The following is a 25,387-nucleotide window of genomic DNA, read 5'->3' on the forward strand; positions in this document are numbered from 1 at the left end:
TTTTCTTTCCTTTTTGTGTAAACCAGAAAGCACAGGAGCCCTCCCTTGTTTTTTTGTTTGTTTTTTTTTTTTTTTTCCTAAATATGGCTAAATCTATGGTGTGGCTGTACAAAGCACATGCATTTAACAAACATTCCACTCTGCCTCTGGTGGCTCTTGGCGAATAAAAACCATTGAGAAGCTGACTCTGAACTGTACATAAATAAATGCAAAGCTGAAAACCCCAGAAATCTGTACCTTGTGACTGCTCTGACCGCAGGTGGCTACAGCCTTTGCCAGGGCACAGGGCCTGCAGTTGGGAACAGACATTTCTTTTCAAAAGTGGGTCACTGGGCAGTGGTACAGAGCAACCTACTTTCAGGAGAGAAGAATCTGGGGTCAGGGAAATGTTTCCAAGGAATCTGTACGTTCTGGAACACAAGCTGGGTCTGGTTTTTATGTAGGCTAATGTCCTAGCAACGAGGTATCACTTGTACATGAGGCAATGTGTTTATCTTTAGCTACCAGGTTTAGCTTGGGACAGCCAGCCAGGCCATCACAGGGCGTGTGGCAAGTCCAGTTACTGTTCTTTGTTCAGACAAAAATAGGGCTGCTTGCCACAGGGAAAAAAACATATATATTTATATACATATTCCTATCTCATAACATTACTCACACTTGCCTCTCACTGTGTATGATGCAGAATAATTATATTTACAGTTGGGGAGATGAATATTGTCTCCCTGTAGCAGTGCAGGAAGGTCCAGGCTTGGCTCAAGTTCCAGCCACGAGACAAACAGACCCGTGGCATGTCACTGCTTGTCCCCAAGCTGCCAGCCTGGAGGGTTACACAAACAGTGAGTCAGAATTCAAAGTACTGGGAGATTGACTGTGATATTCTGAGATTACCAAAAAAAGACAACTCCCCCGGTTTTGTTTTTATAGCTTTATGCTAAGAATAAATTCACTAAACAAAGTTTTTAAGAAGCCACCGACTTCAGGAGCTGAAAGAAGAAAAACAAACTTTAAGAAAAACAAATAGATCGGTAGTAAAAGGATGAAAATTAGTGATACTCCTCTGTCTCCCCGTCTGTCTAAAGTGTATTTTAGCTTTGTAGGACACATGGGATTCAGCTTTCAGATCTGTGCTGCCCTGATAAACAGGCTTGGGCAGCTCTGGGTGACCCAGAGGGACATGTGACAGCTCTGCTGGCAGGAGACGTCCAAAGGGGATTTTGTAAAGGGCTGAAATCACAGGTTTGTGCCTGCCTGGTGTGCCAGTGAAAGCAACAGCTTCAACTAATAACTAGGTCTGTTCTGCAGCTCCTTGTCTGCATCTCTGCCTCTGCCTGGGAATGGTTTGGATCCCATCCAAGCTGCAGTGCAGGGAGGGAGCTGCTTTGTTCACCTCCTCTGCTGCCGCTGAGCACATTCAGCTTTCTGGGGTGAGGTTTTCCGGCAAAACAGCCGAGAGGTTCCTTGGGAAACAGGCAGACAGAAGAAGAAATGGCTGAAGAAACAGGCAGAAGAAACAGGCAGAATAAACCACTGTTAATCATTGTTAGTGTGTTCCACAGGAGCTCTGTAACAGTGAACAAAAACAAACACCGCCAAGGACGTTCTGAGCAGCCCGGGGGTGTCACCTCCTGCATTTTGTTTTCAGATCCAGCTCGGGTCCTTTGATGGTGGGGAAAACATCTGGAATGTTTCCCCCTCCACCACAGGGAGACTAAAACCCAAGCACAGCCATTTTCCCCCTGAACAAACCACGTACTTTGAACCACGTCCATTTTTTAAAGTGTGCTGTCAGCTGTACAGAACTCCTAGTTCCCTGCTTATGAGATATAAAAAACATCCACAGTTCCTAATTCTCCTTCAACCCACAAACATGTAGCTGCTTTCAGTGCTGCTTTGGGGATAAAAATGCTCTCACAGGCAGAATTTCAATGCTGGCTGCGAGCCAGGGCTGCAGAGCTGAGTCATTGTTATACAAGCAGAGCTGAGATGGCACAGAAAAGGCCCTTTGTACTTTACCACTGAACACGTCAGCTGCTGCTGGCCTTTCAGCATCACAAGACACCTACACAGAACCAACTGTAATTTACTGGACTTTTCCTCTTGTCCACCCCGTCATCTGTCTGGATATTTCCTTTTCCATTTTGCCTCTCAAGCTTAACAGCAAATGCATTTTTCATCAAGCTTGTTGGCCTCTCCTAAAGCCTGGCAAGCATTGCATCAGCTCTGGAAGCAGTGAAATGAGAGCTGGTAACTCCAGGCACTGGGAAGGTGCTGCCCAGGTATACTGAGAATACAACATTTGACTGAAATTTGACTGAAATTGACTGAAATTGACTGAAATTGACTGAAATGTAGGGCTCTCAGCTCAGAATATCTGTGACACTTATGATCATCCCAAGTTCCACTGTAAAGCTGTGGAATTGATTATTTATGTGAGACTCAGTTTTGTGTTCTGAGTCCTTCGTGATGAAATGTGAAGAGAATGAAAAAAGAGAAACAATTTATTTACTATGGCATTTTGCACTTCCATTTTTGTCCTCCAGTTCTTTATTCTGAGATATCACAGGAGAACAGAATTGAGCTTCTCAAAACAGCTTCTGCATTTAAAATAAAGTGAGCTAATTGTGGAGAGGCATGGAGAGTGACAGATTTGCAGATATTACATGGACAAACTCACTCCAGTTTTCTCCTGGAACTGCTTTTTTGAGTGCTGGTGGCTCCTGTTTTACAGAGGGTCATTTGTGTGAACTGACATAACAAGCCCCTAAAATGAGCTCCAAAAATTCCCCTCTGGCTTTCAGTGTGCTGAGCTCAGTGTTTTTGGGACAGCACAGACCGTGAGTGCTGCTGGCCCTGCCCGAGGGGAGATGAATCCCTGCTGCAGCCAGCACGGGCTCCGTTTCAGTGCCTTCCCAGTTTCACCTCGGTGACTTTTTCCTCCCAAAACACGAGGTGACTGACATGATATCTGGTTTGACCAAAGGTCTGGGAGTGGCTCAGATCAGGAGCTCCATGCGAATTTGTCACACAGGGTGTATCTAGTGAGTAACCGGAGCAGAGCTTCGCAGAAGGGATAACAGGAAACTGTAACTCGGTGCCCTTTCCTATCATCAGAGAGCTGCTGAGCCACGGGATTCTTGAGCAAATCCTGGCATGTGCCATCTCGGGAGGCAGCCTGAACACCAGAGTCACATGTTTTCAAAGCTCTTTTCCAGACAGAGTGCTGATGGATATTTATTCATCACTGTCCTCCCGCTTTGCCATGTTCCTGGCTGCCACTGGATCCTTTGGTGCCTCTTTGCCTCTCAAGACTCAGCTCGCTTGTTTACATCTTTCCCCTTCTTGGAAAGAACAAGACATTAAGTTCTGTTGACGACAAATTCTTGATTATATGTCAAACAAAAGAAGGTTCCGGTCTTGCAACACTGGACACAAAGGTTTGTCTTTGGAGTGATGATTTTTTTCCCCAACTGAGTATGACTTGGACACCTCCAAGTTTTGTACTTTTCCCAGCACTTGAGTTTTACTTGAGAAACAGCACTGGATTTCAGTGTTAAAAAAATAACCTTTTGTAAGACATTTACCACTGAAGCGTGTCCCCAAGTGCCACATCCAGCAGTTTCTGGAACGCTCCCAGGGCTGGTGGCTCAAGCACTTTCCCGGGCAGCCTGATGCAATGCCAGCAGGACCAGGGCAGTGCCTGTCCCTGTGCTGGGCACCACACCTGGAACCCTGGGGCCAGTTTTGGGCCCAGCACGAGGGACATTGAGGGGCTGGAGAGTGTCCAGAGAAGGGAACGGAGCTGGGAAGGGGCTGGAGCCCCGGGAGGGGCTGAGGGAGCTGGGGGGGCTCAGCCTGGAGCAAAGGGAGCTCAGGGAGGACCTCGTCCGTCTCTACAGCCCCCTGACGGGAGGCGGTGGCGGGCCGGGATCGCTCTCTTCCCCGGGTAACAAGGAAGGATGAGAGGACGTGTGTGCCAGGGGAGCTTTAGGGGGGATGTCAGAAAAGATTTCTTCACTGCGCGTTCCCCTCGTTGTACCCCAGCCCCTCCCGGTGCCGCTGTGTTCCAGCGCCCCCCGGTCCCGCTATGTCCCGGCCCCTGCCGATTCCACCGTGTCCCTTCAGCCCCTCCCGTGTCCCCTCCCGTGTCCCCTCAGCCCCTCCCGTGTCCCCTCCCCGGTTCCCTCAGCCCCTCCCGTGTCCCCTCCCGTGTCTCCCCCCGTGTCCGCGGTGCCGCCGTTCCGCCCCCGGGCCGTGCGCGTCGCGGGGGCGCCCCCCGGTGGCGCAGGCCGAGGCGGCGCATGGGGCGCGGCGCGGCGGGCGGCGCGCGGCGCTCCCGGCGGGGCAGCGCGGCCGCGGCCGGGACGCGCCGGGCCCGGAGCAGGAATGCGGAGAGAAGCCCGGCCGGGGCCAAGGCGGAGCCCCCCGGGCCCGGCGTCATCGATCTGGGGGCGCAGAGCGGGCGCTGGGCCGCCTTCCAGGAGCGGCACCGGCTGAGCTGCGAGGAGGCGGCGCGGCTGCTGCTGGACGCCTAGTGAGTAACGGGGCCGGGGCTCCGCGCTCCCGGCAGCGTTCTCTGCACCGCGGGGACCGAGAGCCGCCCAGAAGGGGCGCCGGGGGTGGGATGGGGAGGGGGCGCACGCACCACGGAAGAAAAAAAAAAAAAAAAAAAAAAAAAGGCTTTCTGTGCTAAAGCTGCCCGTGTTTTACGGTTCTCCCATCGAAAATGCCCTTGGGGGCTCCGCCAGGCTCAGCTGCTAAATCTCCACCCATTTCCTGTGCTCGCTCTGAAGCTGTCCGTGGGAGGCAAAATCTGGAAGGAAAATGTTTTCTCCTTTGCATTTAGCGATAGCCCCGGACGGTGACTGCCCAGCTGCTGAGGAGGCGGATCCGGGAGGGGGAGAAGCACAGGCTCAGAAATTCCTTGGTCATAAAATTCCTTTGCAATTACAACCCAAAATAAAAGACATTTCAAATATTATATAGAATCCACAAATCTCTGCTGTCCCCAGCTCTTAAATGGAGGAATATTAATGGTGTTGGAGGAACTGTGGGGAAAATTGTGGGGAAATTCAGTTCTCAGTTCCAAGCAGTCTGTTTTAAGGTGATAGCCCTGTTTTCTGTATAGGGTTGTGTATGAACACAGCTGTAGGGTCAGCACTGTGACCTGGAATGTGATGGGGAGCTGTGTTGTACAGAGTCCTCAAAGCGGTGTTCTTCTTTCCTTTTCACCATTTTAATTAAACCACAAAAGCAATTCCTGCAGAGGACAAAAGCCAATCCTCTACCTCATTCTGACACGTCTTAATAAATACATTTGAGTGGATATATTTCCTGGTGTGTTCTGCAACAGCTCAAGACAGAACTGAATAATGAATACATGAATGTCATGTATAGCCTTACTTGGCAAAAACCAAGAGAGGAGGATCCCAAAAGCTCTGTTGTGTCTCTCTGCAGTGAATACAGGGGTTTGGTGAAGCACACAGGAGGCTGTCACTGTGGAGCCATCCGCTTCGAGGTCTGGGCTTCAGCAGATCTGCACGTGTTCAACTGCAAGTGAGTTGGTTTGTTCCATGTTCCCAGAGATGGATGTCAGCTGTCTGCTTTTCCAATCTTAGAGCTAAAGATGAGACAGCTGCAGAACACCCTCTGAGCTGTTTCCACAGGATTTGCCCCTAATTATGTCCTGATCCACTATGAGATCAGTGTTGGTGATTTCAGGTGCTGCTTTGGGCAGGACTTCATGTCTCAGCCAGGCTCACACAGAAAGTGTCAGGAGAGATCTAATGAGTCCAGGTGCTCAGCCATCTGCTTTCTGTTTCCTCTCATGCAGGGGGCTCAAAGCACATTGGTCTTTTTTTAACTTGTTCTTCTCAAGTGACATTACAGCTCTGACCACATGTGTCTCAAACTGAAACACTCTCTGGTTTCAGTAGTGACCCCTCTTTGCCTGCAACTCCTTTGCTTCCAGCTCATGGGTGAACTTCTGAACTTTACTTTCTTGTTTGCAAGGTAATGAATGTTGGCAAAATTGCCCAAATGTGCTCTGAACCATTAAGTGGATTTCTCAAGGCTAGAGTTTGTCCTCAACAGTTGTGTGTGAGAATATCTTATTGGGGTACCTGTGTAGGGCCAGTCTGTTCATGGGCGTGCTTGACAAACACTGCTGACACCACAAATCCACTTTTGCCACTTACCTCTGAGCCATTCTAGCTGTCAGTGGGATTTCTGTTGTCAAGAGGTCAGATTGCTGCTCTACAACCTGTCCACTTCTGGAAAGATCTGTTTTTTCTTTTACAGTTGCAGCATTTGCACAAAGAAACAGAACAGACACTTCATTGTGCCAGCGTCGCGTTTCAAGCTGCTCAAGGTAGAGTAAGGACTCAGTAAGAGCATGGCCATGAGCACGAGCAGTGTTACCCTCACAGAGCCAAGAACAAGCAGTTCTCTGCCCTAAGTTTGGCTGGCTGGGGGACATGGCTGCATTTGAAGCTGTCTGGGGTGGTTGTGTTAGTGCATCTTGTTTAGAGCTCTTGTAGTTCCTAGGCCTGACTGTTACAGACACGTGTCCATACAAAGCACAGGGGGGTTCAGGAAAGGAGCAGGAATGCACAGCTCTGTATCTCAAGCAAAGACAGGAAGGTGGCATTTTAAATTGTACATTTCTACATTGTATCTTTTCAAAGTAATGAATCCATCTATTTCCACGGAAAACTCACAGTGCTTTTCCTTTGCCTAGGGTGCTGACAACTTGACAACATACACCTTCAACACACACTGTGCCCAGCACACGTTCTGCAAGACCTGTGGTGTTCAGAGCTTTTATACTCCTCGTTCCAACCCTGATGGTTATGGTAGGTACAAAGCAAGCTGTGCTAACCAGAGTTAACCACCAAGTAAACCTTGGATAAAGATTCCACTGGATGCTGACATGACAGCAGTGAGCAGCATGTGTCCTAAGAGTTTGTTCCTAAAGGAACTGCAGTCTGAACCTGCAGCTCCTCCATAAAAAACAGTCTTACCTATAAATGTGTGTGACATATTTCTCATCCAGGCTCCTCAGCCTTACAGCAGTAGCATTTACAATTCCCTGAGATGCCCCAGCCATGGAATGGAGCGGGCATCTCCCACATTTTATGAAAAGTAGGTTTCTGTGTACTCTGTTTATCTTCAGGAATCGCTCCCCACTGTCTGGATGATGGCACTGTGCAGACCATTATCACAGAGGATATCAATGGCAAGGAGTGGGAGAAAGCAGTGGGGGAACATAAGACCATCAGAGACATGTCAAAACCCTGACACACCCTCCCAGCAGCCTTGGGAGCACTGCCATGGAACTGCAGTCTGGGCTTTCCTGGGTGATGGTTGGTGAAATCAAGTTCTAATTACTGTTACCTGTTCTCTGTTTCTTAAATAAATCTTTCTATGCTGATTGTCTCATTCCTTTGTGACATTCAGTTTTCAGACTGCCTCTGCTGTGTAAACCACTGCAGGGTTGCTCTTTTGGCACTTTGCCTTTAGCTGTGCTCAAGTTTAAATCACAATACAAAAGACTTCATTAGAATCACTTGCACCTCATTCCTGTGTCCTGCTGAGACTCTTGTGAGTTGACCTCGAGCCCTGTTTTGAATCAAGAAGAAAAGCTTGTATTTCAGGAGGTAAAAGTGAAGGTGGAGCCTGCAACACAATGTATATAAAAGAAGCAACAGCAAACATCAGTGCAATTAGAAAAAATGCATGATTTCTGGTGTTTTATTCAATAGGTTTGGCTTTTTAAAATTCTTACTGAATAACAAAGGTGTTGTGGTCATGGACCTGTGGAGATAGCATGAGCTTTGAAAAGTTAACTCCTGATAGCTGGATCTTACAAAAGCACCAAGGGAGAGTTGCCAAGCAGTCCTTGCAGCTCTATCTTCTTGGGGAAACAGTTTGTGCCATATCTTCTCCAATGCAGAATCCTCCAGAGCTTGGCTCCCAATTAAAGTTAATCCAAATTCCTCATCTTATTTAAGCTTCTATGATGAGCAAATAGAGTAGCTATAGCCTGTTCTCAGGCTTTAGCCCTGTTCTCAATGTATGAGGCAATGAGATATTCAGGAGGAGATTCACCCAGCCTGGGTTTTGTAGCGTGCAGAATTCCACACAAAGAGCACCCCATCCTGTTGAGCACTGAACACAGGAAGTTTCTGGAGTCCAGGGCCTGGGCCAGTCGTGGTTTTGCTCAGTCTTTGCTCCTGGGAGTGGTGTCCTGTCCAAGCAGGCGCAGGGAGTTGAGCACCAGGTACCGGGAGAAGAGCAGGTAGAGCTGGCGGAACCAGAGGAGCTGGCTGCGATGGCACCGCATGGCTCTCTAGGAGGAGAAACAGGGCACAGAGCATGACAGAACCTTCCAGAACTGCTGGGGGGGCACTGTCCTGCTCCTGCTGTGGGGCTCAGTGCCATTTATAGGGCAGTCTGTTTTCAGTGAGCAGGGAGAGGCAGGGCAGGCTGCCTGAGCTCTGGGCCTGTCTGCCACCGAGGCTGCTGTTGTGCTGCCTGATGCTCAGAGGGTCCTGCTCCAAAGGACACTTCATGTGTCACTTCTACCTCCTCCTCCTCCCCATGTGATCTCAGGCCTGGGGAAGTGTTCACATGCTGGGAAGCAGGAGCCTGGTAAGTGTGTCTGGGAACATCTCTGCTCCTTCTGACCACACTCTGCCAGCTGCAACTGAGTCTATTTATAGTGCACCAGCCTAGAAAGGTCAGATTTCAGGAACAAAAATACATGGGATAATGAACACCACCTTTATCCAAGCTGTTTCCATAAGTAACTCTTATCTTCTAACAGCCTCAGAAGCAGGAAAAGTCTGTAATTTGTGAATTAACAGCACTGTTTGCTGGGTAAATATTTTCATGCTGCTAATCAGATTCTGATATAGGGAACTGTGAGGTAAATGTGCAAGATCCTATGCAGCAAAATAGTTTAAAAATGTACAGTAAAGGGAACTTGTGAAGAGCTTTGGACCACAAGTTCACAGGCTGTCTCCATTTTTAGTGAGAGCTGTGATCAAGGATGCTGTTCTGGCATGCAATCATGCCAGGCTTTCACAGGCCACTCACATGTTCAGAATACTGTGTTGGATCCAGTTTCCTTTGAAATGCAACCTGCATCCTGGGGAGTGTAAAACTCAGTGCCCTGTGACTGCCTGAGCTGCAAATCTGCTCAGCCCTGTCCTGTCACACAGGACATGAGGTAACCTGGCTTGTCCGTGTTTCTAAAATCACTGCAGACATTCCTCAGTGACATTTCTAACCCGTGGATGACACTGCTTCTGGCATCCCCTGGGAATGTGACACTTGTGACTAAAGTGCTCACAATGAGGATGAGCCACTCCAACAGGTCAGGCAGGTGCCACTCATCTCACCTTGGCTTGTTCAGTCTCCTCCTCTGTGAGGATGAAGAGCGCATCCCTGGGCAGGAGGCAGGAAATGAGGACATCCAGGAAGGAAATGTATTTCCTGAAGAGATTTACTGATTCCAGCACGAGCACACGGCACCCTACACAGAGAAAGAGGATAAATATTTCAACCAGCAGCAATTTTTGTAAGGTGCCCTTTTCTCCAGGCTCAGCAGCTCTTTGCAGCTTCCCTGTATTGCTGGCCTTGGGAATCCTTTTTGTGTAAAAGGGGAACAACTTCTGATGCTCCCACCAGGATTTTTTTGTGCCCAGTGCACATCTATGACCTTTTGTATTGTCTGTTATTCTGTACATGACCCTTTGTACTGGTTCTTGTTCTGTAATACCCTGTGGAAAGCAAAGCTAGCTTTGAATATCCCAAAAACTGGGTGTTTTAAAATTCTTCCTGCATAATTAGGCTCAAAAAAAATAGGTGCAGATGATTCTCTGAATGCTGACACTGTATCATATAATGGAATTTTAAAAGAGTAGTTTCTGGTTCAGCTACCAAAATGAAATTCCATCTTTCCACTCCAGTTCTTAGCTACAGAATAAATATTTACAAGCCTCAGGAATAAAATATTAACTCAGGCAGGCAGTAACACTTTAACAGAGTTCCTGAATTCATTGTTCAGACGTTTGTGATGAAGCAGATGAAGGTAACATGGTTCAAGATTCTGCTGATGTTGAAGGGTTTTTTTTTTTCTGTTTCAAAGATCCCTTTGAACTCAAAAGTTAATTGCTAGGTTTTTTTATTGTCTTCACTGATGAGTTCAGAGCTACTGATGGTCCCGTTAAGAGCCTCTAGCTCTCAAGGGAGCTGCTTTGGGATTTCCTTAGCTTGGCAGCTGCTGTGATTATGTTCCACACTTCCCACATTGTATTAAAGTTTGACAGAAGAGGCCAAAGTCACAGTTTACACAGGTGGGCAGAGATGTAATTCAATTTGCAATGAAATTTCCTTCAGTGAGCCCTGAAACAGTGAGATTACACAGAAGAGACAGAACAAAGCTCTCATGGACTCCCTCTGGCACATCACCAGGATCTTTCAATTCCTCTCTTTTCTTTTCTCCAAGGGTGTTGTTCCAACTTTTCAACAGCCTGTCCCAGTCTCCAAAGTTCACTGGCTAACTTCATTTCAGCACCACAGAGGGCTCCAGGGCCATGCTCCCCTTCCACTGAGGGGACACAGGGAGCTGACTCGCAGCAGGTCACACAGAGCATCACAGCAGTGATTTCCTCCTGCTCTGGGCAGCAAGGGGCAGGGGCAGAGCCCTCAAGGGCAATCCCCGCCGGGGCAGCGGCGGAGAACCCGCGCTGGGCGCGGCGGGCGCTGCTCGGGAGCCGCCGGGAGGTGGCGGCGTCCGCCGGCCGGGAGGGACCGGGAGCGGGACCCGCATCCCTCCGGAGCGCTGCCTTCAGCCCCTCCTGTCGCCAGCGCCGCGTCCCCGGTGCCTCCGCGGGGTCACGGAGCAGCGCTGGGCGATGCCGGGCGGCCCGGGACGTGCGGGAATGCGGCTTCGGGAGCGGCACGGCCCGGACACTTCCTGAGCGCCGAGCTGAGCCCGCCGGGAGGACGGACAGGCAGAGCTGCTCGGCTGCCATCGGCCCCAGCTGCTCTCCCAGGGGATGCTCTGCAGGCACAGGTGCTGCGGTCGCTCACAGAAGGGCCCTGACACTCCTTTAATCCACTTGGAGAATTTCTTGTTTGCGAATAGCAAACGCGGAAGGAAATGTGTGATGTGCTGTCAGTGGGGGAACCATTCTTCCCCTTCCTCTGCAGAGATCCTCTGGGCTGCTGCTGGGGTAGTTTCAGAGGGAAGAATTACTACAGTGCTGCTGTCAGAATTCCCAGTGGCACCTGTTTGCTTTTCAAACACGGGACAATGATCTTTCCTTTCCTGGATGGCTTTAATGGACTCTGGCACATCTATTCCTACTCACAGGGATGGGAAGAGAGGCCTGGCACCACTCTCTGAAGCTTGGGCTGCTCTTTTTACCCAAATGTGCTCTCCCTTCCATCAATTTTTTCCCCCTGAGAAATATTAATTCATGCAGCAATTGCACCCTTTTGTTCCCCAAAGCTCAGGAATAAGGATGCAAAACCATGGCAAGTGATTTCAGCGTGGATGGGTCTGACCTGCCGGGCCCTCCTCGGTCAGATCAGGTGAAGTGGTGGCATCCAGCTCCCCAAAAAGAAGGGCACTGTGAGAGCCCTCTGTGTCACTGATCCAAGCAGGATTTCCATGTGCTGACAGCAAAGCCTGCTCTGCATGGCAACGTGAGATGCAATGAGGCAGGGAAGGAATGTACAGTCCAGGGAGAGATGGAAAAGGGTTCAGAGAAACAGGCTGCTCCCTGCCAAGCAGGGTGAGAGCAGTGCTGCCATTGAGGAGTCCTGTGACACCAGCAGGTGAAGCTGTTCAGAGCCTGCTGTGCCTGTGACCTGGGCAGGATGGGATTAGCAGTGTAATGCAACCTCTCCAGGTTGGCAGAAAGGGCAGGATCAATATAGCTCATGGATTAGGCCGAGAATAGAAGTGTGTGAAGCCTGCAGCCTGCTCAGCTTGGCTTTCCACTTCCAAATCACTCAGGCAGCAAGGATGCCTAGAATGAGGAGCTTCTGAGTGAGCACTGTGTGTGCTGCAGGCCTGCACTGCTCCTGATGGAAGGAGGCACAGCTTCCTCTGGAAGAGCACTGGGTGTAGCTGGAAAGGGCCAGTGGCAGGGGTGGGAGCACATCCAGCAGTTGTCTTGGCTTCTTGAAACAAGTGCTTGTGCCTGGGCTGGAGAACTTGATTACAGATTATAAAAAGCCTGTTGTGTTTGTGCTGGCTAAAGGCATTAGAAAGCAGAGCAGGATATTTAGGGTGCTCATTTGCATATCACTGAGGCAATGCAAGGCTTAGCTGGCTTTTGCATTTGCAGGGAGATTTTCTGTGGATTCCCTGATCACATGGGCTTACACAGGCTCACCCACAAACAGCTCCCTCTTCCCAACAGCAGCACAGCACTTTTCCATGGCCTGAACATGCCTTTCAGCTCCATCCAGACAGCCTCAATCCCAGCATCACCCTTGTTTCATTAAGCCCCTCTGGTGCACAGCCCTGCACGCCTGCCAGATCAAATTATAAATACTGGGAATTTCAATGAGACTGGAACTATATTTGGAAAGGCTTAGCATAAGCAGCAGCATGGGAGCTCCCCGTTCCTTTGGTGTTTGTAGGTCATGTCAGATGTGATGTAATCAGAGCAGCAAGGCTTGCACAGAGCTCCAGCAGCCTCTTGATGCTGCTGGAGAAATGGAAATGTTCTCTGTATGTGGGTCTGTTTCAAACCTGAATGGATTTGAGGCACAGCCCATACTCAGGACCAGAGTGAAACCTGCATGAGCAGCACATGAAAGTGGCTCAGTGTAGATGGGGCCTGACAGCCAGCAGTGACATCAACCACTGCAGCCCCTTGTCCTTTGTGCTGCACACAGAGCTGTGCTGCAGCCCAAGGCTGAACAAAGGAAAGGTCCCAGGAATGAAGCTGGCACTAATACTCCTCTTTCATGAACTGGGGAGTGAAGGGACTGGAGTCAGAGCTCAGCTTAAGGGCATTCTGCCATCTTGGCTCATGCTGTCTCATTAGGCCTGCAACTTCCTGCTAGCAGAGAATTAAAACTGATTTGCTGTGACTCATTCAAATCCTACAATGATTTGGGAATTAGCATTAAAGGAACACAGCCTGGATGGCTGCTGAGGGAGCAGGAGGTTGACTGGGTGGGCCTGGCTGAGCCACCTTCCAATGCTCTGTCCTAACAGCTGAGTGACAGCTTTGTGCTTAAAAAAGGTCCACACATTTGTCCCTGGGCAGGCACTGTTTGCTAGAGATAAGGGCTGCAGCTCTGCTCTAGAAAAGGGGTCTGCAGCTACCTCCTTCTGTACTTTGTTTCTTTCCCTTCCCTACTTGTACAGAGAATTTCTCAGAGATTCTTGCTCACAGGTGGAAGCAGCCACTACAGTTTGCTGTGCCACTGCAGATTTCAGATTCCTTTCTGAGCACATTTTGGTGGAGGCTTAAATTGCTGCATGCAAATATTTTTGGCTAAGTGGGTAATCGTTTCTGAGGCTTGTGTCACAGAAAAGAAAAAAGGCCTGTAAGCAGGATGTGACCAAAAACTCTGTGACTAAGCTGAGGGACCTGGAAAGAGCACTCAAATTCACCCAAGAGGCACAGGCCAGACACTGCATCACACCACTGAGGCAGGACAACCCCAAGGGACTGAAAAGTGACTGTACAGAAGCCTGAACTGGTAAAAAATTGCAGAAAGATAGAAGTTCAGCTGTGGGTTCCATCTGCAGCGCAGGGGTGAGTTGGGCAGCTGGAACCCTGGACACAAGAGGGATTTCAAGGACTGCAGGGTGGGGATGTGGGGTGGGAGGGGAGGTGATGGATGCCTACCTTCAGGTAACTTCCCCTCTGAATGCAGGTACCTGTGAAAGAAGAGATACAAGGGGTCAACACTCAGTGGAATGACTCAAGCCCTGATTTTACAGGAATAAACCCTGCACATTAAACCAAGCCTTTTCATTTAACACCCAGTGACAATGGCCAATCTTGTGAGGAACTTCAGGAGCCCACACTGGCTGCACCTCAGGCAGGGCTAAGCCTCGTTCCCCACACTACTCTGCCATTCCTTCCCTCATCCTGCCTGCTGGGACACACCACAAATAAGCTCCATAAATCAAATTCACTCTCAGACTTCCCAAGGGAAACTCAAGAGGCTGCCAAAGGCGGTTCAGCCCTGGGAGCACCTCTGGCTGCTTGAAGCCCAGGCTCTGCTGGCCAGGGGCATTATTTCAGTGGCTGCTCCTCTTTGGGCACCAGCTCTTTTTTTCCAACCCAGGCTGGCACTGGGACATCTTTTTGCTCACCAAGATTTTGATCCCTTCATGACTTTGTCCTAGGAAGTCTCTGCAGCAAAACAGAACAGGAGGACCAAAGATGGGAGATGTGACTGGTGATGGCACTTCCATCAGGAAGTGTAAGCAAATGGCCCTGGGGTGCTGAGGGCATCAGGGGGTGTTCATTTCAATTCCATTCTCAATTCTCTTGTTTTTCCTGCTCATGGCTTTGGAGCCATTCTGGATTTGGCCCACGGCAGGGCTGGGAAGCAGCAGGTCTCCAGCAGATGGCACTCAGGGCTGTCCCACACCCAGTCCTGCTCTTCCAGGAGAAAAAGACATCCAAACAATGGAACATTTTACAAAAGGAGAAAGGAAATAATAATAAAAAAAAGTTATTTAACCCTGTGTAATATTTAAAGAGATTGTTATCACCTAATAGTGGTGTATCTGACAAAGGACAATGTGCCAGTTCATGTGTAAATCAGCCAGGATAAAACATGCATTATATGTAAACTGCTGTGTTTCTCCAGTCACTTTCAAACTAGGATTATCTCTGGCTGTTGGTTAAGTTCAAGGAAAAGGATTAGCTACACAGGCCTAGACAAAATAGGAAGCACGGAGTGATGAATACCCAATGCAATACAAAGCAAAAGTCAAGCCAGAAATGCAGGTCATGACAGAACTCAAACAGCAATCAGAAAACATATTTAAACAGATTCTCCTGCCAGTGGTGTCCTCTGCTCCAGAGCCAAAGCAATGCCATTTCCTGCTAAACAATGGCCTTGGAGCAGTGACTTGGCCACCTCCTGCCCCACCACTCAAGCCTTACTGCTCTGACAAAGCCTGTTAAATGTAGCCTTGTAATTTAAATATCTCCATGAATATCTGCTCTGCTCTTCTGCCAGAGGTTCCTTCCCCCACAAGTGGAATCTGGCCACCCAAAGAAATGATTCAGCACTTGGTACAGTTAGTAGGGTGGGAAACTTTTAGAATAAGCTTGGAGAGATAAAGCAGTGAGTGGTTGTGAAATCTGGCAAACTCTGAAAGCCCAGTGTCTGTTCTGGGTGTGCTGCTCTGCCATGGAGGCACCTTCAAAGCCCTGAGCTGCTCCAAGAGGGAACTAATAATAACCACTCCTGTCACTAGAAACAGGAGTGAGAGATCCACATCATATGGAAACGTTTCAGCAGGAGCAGGGAGCATCTTCAGCAGGGAAGAAAAGTGTGATTCAGCGGTAAATGAAGGAGTTTGTGCTTGTGTAAAGGTTCAGGGAGACACAAACTGTGTTTGGTTACTGAAAGGTCCTCAAAGCTGCTGCCAGCAGACCTGTCACTCATTGTGAGGAGCAGGCATGAAGAAACTGCATCTCTCCTCATCCTTTTTGTCCCAGTCCAAGTGCTTCAATTCTCAGCAAGGCTCAGTGCAGAGCCCTGGGAACGGGCTCCACCCAGCTCTGTGTGCAGAGGAATTGCAGCCTTGCTCATTTGTATTTCTCTGTGGTTGCAGAGAGAGAGAGAAACATGAAGCTCTACCTCCTGCACACGTTCACAAAATGAGCCAATCCTCTCCCAAATCCATCTTCTCACTCCCATCTCCACCCTGCTGGAGTGTCTCCATGGGACACTTCCAAGTAGGGGAGAGGTTGCAGCTCTCAGTTGTTGCCATTTTGGGAATGTTGTTTTACAGATTGGACTTGCTGTGGTTTGGTCGAAATGAAAGAGTTTGGCATAAAATCTCAAAAAGTAAAACACAGGCTCTTTTTCAGGAGATTTTTCCATGTGGGTGTTTTGTTTTTTCTTCCCGGAGAGACTTTTTATAATCCTTTTTAAACACAAAGTGACCAAAGGTGGCTCAATCCCACCCACTGCCCAGGTGCCAGAGCCTGCTGGTTACAGGGCACCTTTCCCTGCAATGCCTGTGGTAGGTTCAGGGCCACGTGTGAGACTCTCTGCAGTGAAGAATTTGGGAAGGCCATGAGACATCCAAAGGCTCCAACCATTTCTGCCCTGCAAGATCTCAGCCCCAGCTCCTCCCTCAAGGCCCAGCTGCTTTGAAGGCTCTGCAGCCACCAGCTCCATCTGCTCAGCAGAAACACTGCAATGGCCCAAAGCCCTCACCCTGCAAACTGCAGGGCTGAGCTGGCTCCCAGATTCCCTGCCTTCACTCAGGCATCCTCAGGAAAGCTGTGAGTGGCTCAGCTCCTCTGTGGCACTGACCAGTGAAACCTCCCAAGCTGTTCCAAGAAGGAACAAGTCAAGATGGAGCTGAAACTTCAGTCCTGGGGAGCACAGAACTCCTCTGGGGCTCATATCCATGAGGGTGTGTTACAGTTTGGGTGATGTTCTGTTTGATGAGGAGTTGATCATTGAATTCAATGACTTCACTCTTCAAATAGTTTCCCAAGCCAGAGGCAAAACCCTTCACTGAACTGACTGCTGGCTGCTGTGGAGCACTGGGGAAATACAGTTTTGAAGAGTATGGCAAAGAATGGATGTCTTAAAGCTGCACTGGGGCTCCATTTAGGATCCCAACCTCTAATCTACCCAATTAATCTGATGAAACAGATGTGAAGGAGGAAGAACAGGCAGTCTCCTAGGAATCACAGAGACATCAGAAGGATATACTTGCCAGATGTTGGATGTTTGCTCTCTGGAACGCCTCCTCCCTCCCTAGCTGGATTTTCTGGATCCATTTCCATGCACCCTGAACTACACCATGGAGCAGCACTTTGTACAACACTGCTCAGGCTCTCTGTGCTCACACGTGGGGCAGTGGCAGATGGTTCTGCCAGTGACAATGCAGAGATGTTCCAGCTGACAGAGCTGTCCTGGCTCTGTGCTTTGGGCCTTGCACTGTCTGGGAGAGGAATGTGCAGTGTCACTGCTCCCCTCACTGTGACACAGGGAAGGACACCCCTTAAGGCTGTTTCTTTGGAAAAAAAACCTTCTTTAGGAGGAATCCCTTCTGTACTGGTGCTCCATACCCAGCTTTAATCCTGATGGCTCTCAACAGTGTCATGGAAGGGCACTGGGATGAATGAACTTGGCCAAATGAAGGAATGAGGGAAAGGGATAAAGGAATGAGATAAAATCTAGAACTACACACCCAGCTATAGGATATATGCCAGGGCAGAGAGCTTTGAGGGGAAGTCTCAAGGATAGACAGCAGAGTACAATTCTGTCTCAGCCTTATGGGGACAGTCTGGCTGCAACCACAGCCATCACTCATAAGCTCCCCCAGGACATTTAAGATCAGTAAAACAAGTGAGAAATGCATGGGCTGTAGCTGCTGAAAGGAGAGAGAGATCTTCCAGCCCCACAGTATAAGAAGGCACCAAATAAAAATGATAAATGGGCTATCATTCACTGTGTTATCAAGCTAATCACCCAAACCCAGCTTCCTCCCTGTCCTTTAAGACCTGGCCTTGGAAATTCCACAGAAGCTCACAGCAGAACTGTGCTTTGTTGGGGTGGGACGCAGTTGGTGGCCTCTGAGAATGGCTCCCACCAAATGGGACTGGCTGGACACTGCTCCTCTTTGTTTCCATGGATTTGCAGCTGGCATTTACCCAGCCCTCCCCTTCCAGGGAGCCTCAGTGCAGCCCTGTGCACCATGTCCATGGCATCCAGGAGCGGGGCATTCAGTGGCCAGGCTGGGACATGGCAGTGCTGCATCCTAATCCACTGCTGAGTGACAAAGCTCCCAAATATTATCTCTGCACAGCCTCATTTACAACCTGCCACAGAGCTGGTGAATGTTCACAAACATCCTGCAGGACTGGGAGGTGTTTTTCCAAATGGAATTGACGAGAATAGGCTCAGCTAATGATTCCTTGATGTAGCTTTTTATATGGCATCATTGATAGAAGTTTTATGGATGCAGTTGCTATAACAACATAATGCACAGTGGTTAAATATAGCAGCTCCTATTTTCCACTCAGTTTGCTCTGCCCTAAGCAGACAAGACTATTCTTTTCTGTTCTAGCTGGGATAAAATGGATTTGATAGCTCACTAAAGAAAACAAGAGGTACAGTCCTCCCTCCTCCTCCTCCTCACAAAGATGATTCCTCTCCATCCTAAACAAGCAAACAACAAACCCAACAGCCCCCCATTGGCCAGGCTCCTGGGCAAGAGGGGTTCTTTAAAATCAAAATGCACGGTGACTCATGCAAAACTAAACCACCTTGATATTACATGTGATCTCAGTGCAGGCACTGTCATTTCAGAGTGCAGCAAAGAGAGGTTCTCCAATGTTCCTGCCACAGAGTATCTACCAAGCTCATTACCACAGTGCCTAGTGACTGGCCAAATGCTGAGGGGATAAAGTGACCTGGATGTCACTCAAAACCTGCTCTTCCTTCAGGATGAGTGTAAAGGATCCAACCTCCCATGGCCACAAGGAAAGCTCCTGTTTTTGGGGATAAAAGAGGATGATGTTGCCAAATCAAGCTACAGAAGATTGCTTCCAGTCCTCCCTGCTTTGCTGCAGTGGGTTTTTCTTGGGTTTGGGTTGAGCTTTTTTTCTGAATGGAAGCCAGAACTGAAATGCTCCCAGGGGAGACTGAAATCAGATAGTAATTTGTGTTCCTCTCCCATCCTGTTTTTTCTTATTTTTGCCTTGAACCCTGGCATTTCCCAGTTCCTCCCAGATCTGAAGGCCAGGCAGGCACACAGCAGCAGCTGGACTCCTGCAAGCTGTCAGGAGAAAGGCTGCTGCAAAGGAAAGAGCTCATTTCTTCTGAGTAGCTCCTGCTCCTTTGAACATAACCTCTGTTCCAAACACTGGAAAGAATATTTATGCCCTTAGCAGGCAATACTGAGCATCTGCTCAGCTATGACCATTCCCTGAACTGTTTTATTCCTTTTGGAGCTGTTCAATAATTGGCACCTCCTGAAGTGAGGAGTTGTGGGACGGGTCACAGAGCCCGTTCCAGCCCTGCTCTTGCAGAAAATAATCTCATGGAAGTGGGCACAAGCCTGTCTCCCAGAGACTGGGAGCCTCCAAAAGAGCTGAGGATGACTGCACCAGCCCCCTGCTTCATCCTTTCCTCCACTTTGCACAGTGGAGGCAGAACCCTGCAGGACTTGTTTAAAGAAGGTTAATAAATACATTGCAGATGATACCTGGAGGGGAGAGGTCGTTTGCCTTTCCCTTGCCTTGTAGCACTGGGGCTCCAGGGGCAGCCACTGCTGCTCTGCAGAGCTCTGCTGGCACAGGGACACAGGAGAAGCCTCAGTTTATGCTCCCAGAGCTGCCTGTACTGGCCAACATGTGAGAACTCATCAGGGCACTGAGAGTCAGGAGTGATACAGTCACGCTCTACTTCCTCCATAACACAAACTGAAAAATAATGAGGGCAAGCAAGCCACTAAAAATAAACTTAACCTTTCAGCAGCCACGGCATCACTCCTGCCACATGCAGATGATGGGGCTACCATGATTAATTCTGCTGATTCAGGACTGGAAGGGAGACAAGACACAAAGCAGCCCTTAGTTAATGAGAACTGCTCGTGCTCTGGTGTCCCTATCAGCATGGATCTCATCAGCCCAGTGTTCTGCTCAGCTGAGGACCAGAGCAAAGCTCTGGGTTCAAGGGAATTGTAGACAATGAGCATTTCCTGGTAACATGCTCTGAGACAAGAAGAGGGTTAGATCCCCACTGCACACACAGGAAACATAAAGCATGAAGGTGGGAAAGTGATTTCTGCACAGCCACAAAGTAAGAGAAGAGTAGAACTGGGATCTAAATCAAGAGTTTTCCTTAAATTTCTCATATATAACTCAGCTGCTAACTTGTTTTCCTATGGGCTCTTCAGGGTGGAGGAGGACACCTAACAACCTGCCTTTCATTCCTCTTTGCAGGTCATAGAGCAGTGGAGAGAGCAAACAGAGGTCCAGGCAGCTGGAAGCTCTCTAGGCCCTCTGTGCCAATGGTGTGAGCATTGGTCATCAACCTCTGCTCTCAGTGTTCAGCCTCTGCCCAACCTCTGCTCTCAAGTGTTCAGCCTCTGCTCACTCCTCAAGCTGTGCCTGAAACCACCTCCCCACCCAGCCCAAATAAAGCACTGCTTGCTTTAACCCCACCCCCTCTCCTCTGTTAGGCAATTTCAGAAGTTGCTGGGAAAAGCCATGATCCCTCTCTAACACTGAATTCCAGCCATCAAAGCTCTCAGCATCTTCCCAGAGGAGCTGAAGGTCCCAGTGTGGGTTCTGTGGCACTGCAGCTTTCTCTAGGCAAGTGAGAAAGGCAAATCACTGTGATGTTGTCAGCAAGGACAGCCAGAAGAATTTGTTTATTTGAATTGCACAGATGATTCAGAAAACAAATGGGTGCTATAAATACAAAGCTGTACTTGCAAAGAGTTCTTCTCATGCCTGGGAAAGGCAGGGGCAGCTCTGGAGGAAATGTCTCTAGGACACAGAAAGGTCTGAATGATCAGAGGGTTAAAGTAAAATACAGTGCCTGTCTTGCCAGCAAAATCTGAGTGATTTTAATCAAGGGATTTCTGTCTATTAACCTCACCATCACAGCAAAGAGACAGAGGGTCCCATCATGTAAGGAATAAAATGGTGAAGGAACTAACAGACTATTCCTAGGAGTGGTAAATAGGAACAGCTCCAGTGAAAGAGCAGTGTTCTTGGCAGAGAGGTAAATTCAGGTCCAGACAAGATGGCAATATCCTCTGGTGAAGAATGTTTCAAAACCCACCTGCCACCAGCTCAGCCATCAGGTATTCACACTCTCCTCAAAGCAGAGTGCAACGTGATCTGTGGCATATTTTAGTGGGATCAAGGACAGGAAGAGCAAAGAGGGCCCAGTGAAAGGGAGACTGGCAAGGTCCCAGCTGATGGAACACTAAAAGATGCTGTAGGTTATTTCCAGAGCTGTGGCAGTTTCCCCAGACAGTGTCATGTCCCACAGCCTGGCACTGAGCTGGAGCAGTGAAGTGAACACTGCCCTGGTTCTGCTTCCACAGCAGCACCAGCCCAGGGGGGCACCCAGAGAAGTTTGCAGACATTGTACCTGACAGCAGTGTAGAGAGAGATGTGGTTGGCATGGCCACTCACTCCTCCTGCATCAAACGTCACCACCTGCAATAAACACACACACAAGAAGCATTTAGGAGCAGGAGGAGGAGCCTGTGCAGTTCCCAAATTTGACATCCAAGCCCTGTCCCAGCCTGTTGTGTCTAACGAGTTGTTTATGTGTCACACAATGAGGCCTTGTGTGTGAACTCCTCATGCCACAGAAACACAACCAAACAAACAAGGCACTCTGGAACCAGATGACTGCACAGCCCAACAGCCTGAACAACAGAAAGATGACAAAGATCGTGTCCCTGCTGGCAGGATGCACTTGTTACTTATTACCAGGGCAAAAGGTCACTTTCAGAGTGATCTGTTGCAAATGTGTTCCTGACCCGAGAGGTCCAGCTCTATGAATCACTCTCTCCTGGACCTGAGAACATCCTCCAGTGCCTGTGGATGACAGGGTGAAGCTATGGTTTGAACCAGGACATTGCTGCAACACGAGCCACACAAGCATGTCTGACTGTCCTGGTTCTGATAGGAGAAGAAGCCTTTTAAAATAATCTGAATGCACTTTTGTATAACCAAATCAGGCTTTTCACTGAATTAGATTGTATTGTTAATTGCTTCTCTGCAGGGAGAAATGGGAACTCCAAAATGCAGAAGTAATGTGTGCACACAGAGCAGTGCCCAGGCACTGTCCAGAGCCCAGAACACCCCTGGGTCCCTGCCCTCAGACCCACCAACAGAGTGCCAGGGCTGAGGCATCACCCTGGGGATCCCCTCCCTCTGTGGGGCTGTGCAATGGGCATTTAAAGGCTCCCAGGTCCAACCAAGCAGCCAAAGTGGCAGCACAGAGTGTGGAGAGGGCAGGGAGTGTGCCATCCTCTTTGCAGGGAGTGAAAGTGACATCCCTGGACAGTGCAAAGCCCAGTGCTTGCTCTGGGAGAGCCCAGCAGCAGAGCTCTCCACAGCTCCCTTCTCTGGGAGCAGGAAGAAATCATCAACTCCCACGTTTCAGGCAATGTTTGCTTCCTTGCCAGCTTGTTCTCTCTTCAGGGAAGGAAATGCTGTAGCCCTGCTCACTTACAGCACCTCCCTTCCCAAAATCTATTTATTATGCAGGGCCTGGAGCACTGGGTTAGAGATCAGGGGAAGATCAAAAGCCACCGTGCCCATCCTGCAACCTGCTCCTCCAGCAGGAGAGGCCCTCCCAGCCAGGGGATATTGAGTCAGGAGGGAGAGGAAACACAAAGGCAGTGATAAGAAATACTTCAAACCCCACAAACTTCACACAAGCCTGCTTATAAACCCACCCAGGACAAGCCCACAGTCAGATTTTCCACTTTGCCCAGTGGCCAGCAAGCCCCAGGTTGCTCTTTGCTGGCAGGAACTGGTGGGACCAAAACTGGTTTCATTCACATACAAAGAAGCATTTTTTGGCCAACCCCTATTTTATAAGGAGAAGAAGGATGTGTTTAACCTTGGCTGCTGCTGCACATCAGCATTGGCAGAGAGCTGTGCAGGGCTGAGCCCTCCCTGTGCATATCAGCTTGTGGAGGAGCTCATCATGAAATTAGAGTGAGCACAGCACCCTGGACTTTACAGATAAGAAAAAAACACACTCTGAAGTCACTCCTACTTAGAGTGGTACTTCCTAAGATGACAACATCCCTCACTCACTGCAGGCAGAATAAATTCCTATTCAGGTGAATAACTGTGAGTCTGATAAGGGCTGGACTTGCACTAAACCTTTTTACTCAATGGGGACAGAGAGAGGCTTTGTCTCTTCTGCCTGCTCCCTGATTTTCATGTAACCTGGACAAACAGAACATTTTTAAGAGCAGCACCCTGCTGTCAAACGTGGTTGAAATTAGTCAATGGGCTCTAAAGTCCTTTGAAACATGCATGTGCACATACATATAAATACAATTGCATTATTCCTGTTTCCTTAGGAAATCTAACTAAAAGCCCCAGACAAGCCAAAACACACATTTTTTCCTCTGTGGAGGTTACAAGAGAACAAACCAGAAGACTGAGATAAGAGACTTCAGTGAGCAGACTAAATAAACTAATCATTGTTTTTACAAAACTGGCTCGGGCCAACTGTGGGAGCAACAAGGCTGGGTTAGGAAATATTCTTGACATGGGAATTATCTGTTCAGAAACACCTTTGGAGGTTTTCCTTCTCCACATCTGTTTTGAAATAGAAGCTGCTGAGCTTATGTAATGTCTGACTACAGAGAGCACATTTTCAATTGCTGTAGTCCAGTTTACTGTTATTGTTTACTGAATTGCCTGTCTCTTTAAATAAAGGAATTTTTCAGTACAATTCTCAAGGTATCTGCACAGTGGCTTGGCCAAGGTGGCATTGCTGTATCTGATCCCTTCCAGCACACATCTGGCTCTGGGACAGCAGGGATGTTCCCCCCTAAATATATCATATATCATCTAAATATCTCTATAAGTCATCTAACAGGGCTCTGATTCCACAGCACCACTGTTCATGACTTAAAGCAGGCAGCAATCACATGTAAATCAATCCCTCTGGCTTCAGGGATTCATTTCATTGATAAGGAATTTGAATTTCTTTCTCACATGCTGAAGATATTTTCACACGGGAGCATTTGCTCCCTCCACACACTGCAGCTGCTGCTGTGCTGGCTTTTAACTCCCAACCTGAACCAGGCTGATGATGAAATCAAGCAAACAATCAGGACAGGATGAGAAAACCTGAACATCTTGAAAGTGTCTGGCTTAAAAACAGGCTTAGCCAGTTCTGGGAGCAAAAGGCTGGGATAGTAAATATACTTCATGTGGAAATTATTGCTCAATGAAATCTTTAGGGCAAGAGGGAGTTCCCTCCCCACACCTGTTCTGAAATGGGAGCTGCTGCTGTTGCTGGTTTTTCTTCTGGGTGACCTTGGTATTCAGGAAATGGAGCTTTCACTGGTGGAAGCCAGAGCAGCAGCCAAGACAAACAGGTCCAGAAATCCCTTCCGGAGAGGGGAGAGCACAGAGGAAATTACTCCATTACCAGCAGAAAACTCCTGAGAGCTCTGGAGTCCATGATTCCTCCTCACACCTCAAAGCTGAGGTTCTCCTCCTCTCTCTGGTGTCACACAGTGCTTCACACACAGCACACATCTGCTGTAGAGGCACAAAGGTCTTTGCTTTTTAACAAGGGCCACCCCTTAAAATGCCACAGCAAGCAACTCCTCTTCTCATGGCCTTCCCTCAGCATCCCTCCTTGCACTCCCAGAGCCCATGGAGACACCAACTCCCTCTGAGTCCCTTCTGAGTTTGGAGATGTCTTTTGTGTCTGATTTAGGAGCTACAAGAGCCTGCCTAGAGCTCACACAATACTGTGTAACATCTTTTTTTACACACCAAACACTTTCTAATCTGGATCGAGACAGAGCAGCCTTGGCTGCCTCTCCTTGCAACACTGGCTTTTGCTTGGAAATCCAGCAGGCAGGAAATAATTCCCAAAGTCTATAAATTAGTTTTGGCTTTGAGTACACCAACCATTAATTTCTGTGTCTGCACTATTTAATGTAGAGCTTGGATGAAATATGTCCCTGTAGCTCCCAAAAAGATTGAGCTACTCCTGGACTTCCAGGGCAATTGAACAAATGAGTAACCATGTAATGGAAGGAAACTACACAGAACATGAGGGACTCCTTGCCTTGCAATCCTTCCTTTCAGGCATGCTGGAACTGCAGCCCCTGCTCCACTGCCAGATGGCACACAACATGTTCTGTAAATAAAGATAATAAAGATACCACTGTCGATGCTGTGACTACTGGGAGAACTGGGGAAAGTTTTCCCACTGGGATAGCTACAATACACACCCTCCAGTCATGCTGACTGCACTGAGCTGGTCTGAAACTCTTAGTTTTTGTTTTTTTCAAGGCTCTTTTAACATGTTCAGCCAATTCTATCAATTTCAACATTAGTGATAAATGGACTCAGTTTACCTTTCAAGGCAAGGCTGTTGGGTTAGGACAGCAGAGATATCACAGAGA

General features: G+C 48.7%; 2 protein-coding genes across 2 annotated transcripts in view; one reads left to right on the top strand and one right to left on the bottom strand.

The window, feature by feature from the left end:
- The first annotated feature begins 4,291 nt into the window (after positions 1-4,291).
- Positions 4,292-7,429, top strand: CENPV (centromere protein V). Its single transcript, XM_084218962.1, has 5 exons — positions 4,292-4,531; positions 5,455-5,553; positions 6,298-6,367; positions 6,737-6,851; positions 7,172-7,429. The coding sequence occupies exons 1-5, from the start codon at positions 4,299-4,301 to the stop codon at positions 7,294-7,296; spliced, it is 642 nt and encodes a 213-aa protein (XP_084075088.1). The 5' UTR covers positions 4,292-4,298; the 3' UTR covers positions 7,297-7,429.
- Positions 7,430-7,739: 310 nt separating this feature from the next.
- The window catches only part of PIGL (phosphatidylinositol glycan anchor biosynthesis class L), a 52,140-nt gene continuing 34,492 nt past the window's right edge, over positions 7,740-25,387 (bottom strand). Inside the window, exons 4-7 of the mRNA XM_084218852.1 lie at positions 21,355-21,422; positions 13,884-13,915; positions 9,402-9,535; positions 7,740-8,347 (exon numbers count right to left, since the gene is read on the bottom strand). Of these exons, the coding sequence (XP_084074978.1) occupies positions 8,219-8,347; positions 9,402-9,535; positions 13,884-13,915; positions 21,355-21,422 (363 nt within the window). The 3' untranslated portion in view covers positions 7,740-8,218. The remainder of the gene's footprint in view (positions 8,348-9,401; positions 9,536-13,883; positions 13,916-21,354; positions 21,423-25,387) is intronic.

The sequence above is a fragment of the Fringilla coelebs genome (assembly GCF_963513975.1).
Source record: "Fringilla coelebs genome assembly, chromosome: 20".
In the NCBI taxonomy this organism is placed as follows: domain Eukaryota; kingdom Metazoa; phylum Chordata; class Aves; order Passeriformes; family Fringillidae; genus Fringilla; species Fringilla coelebs.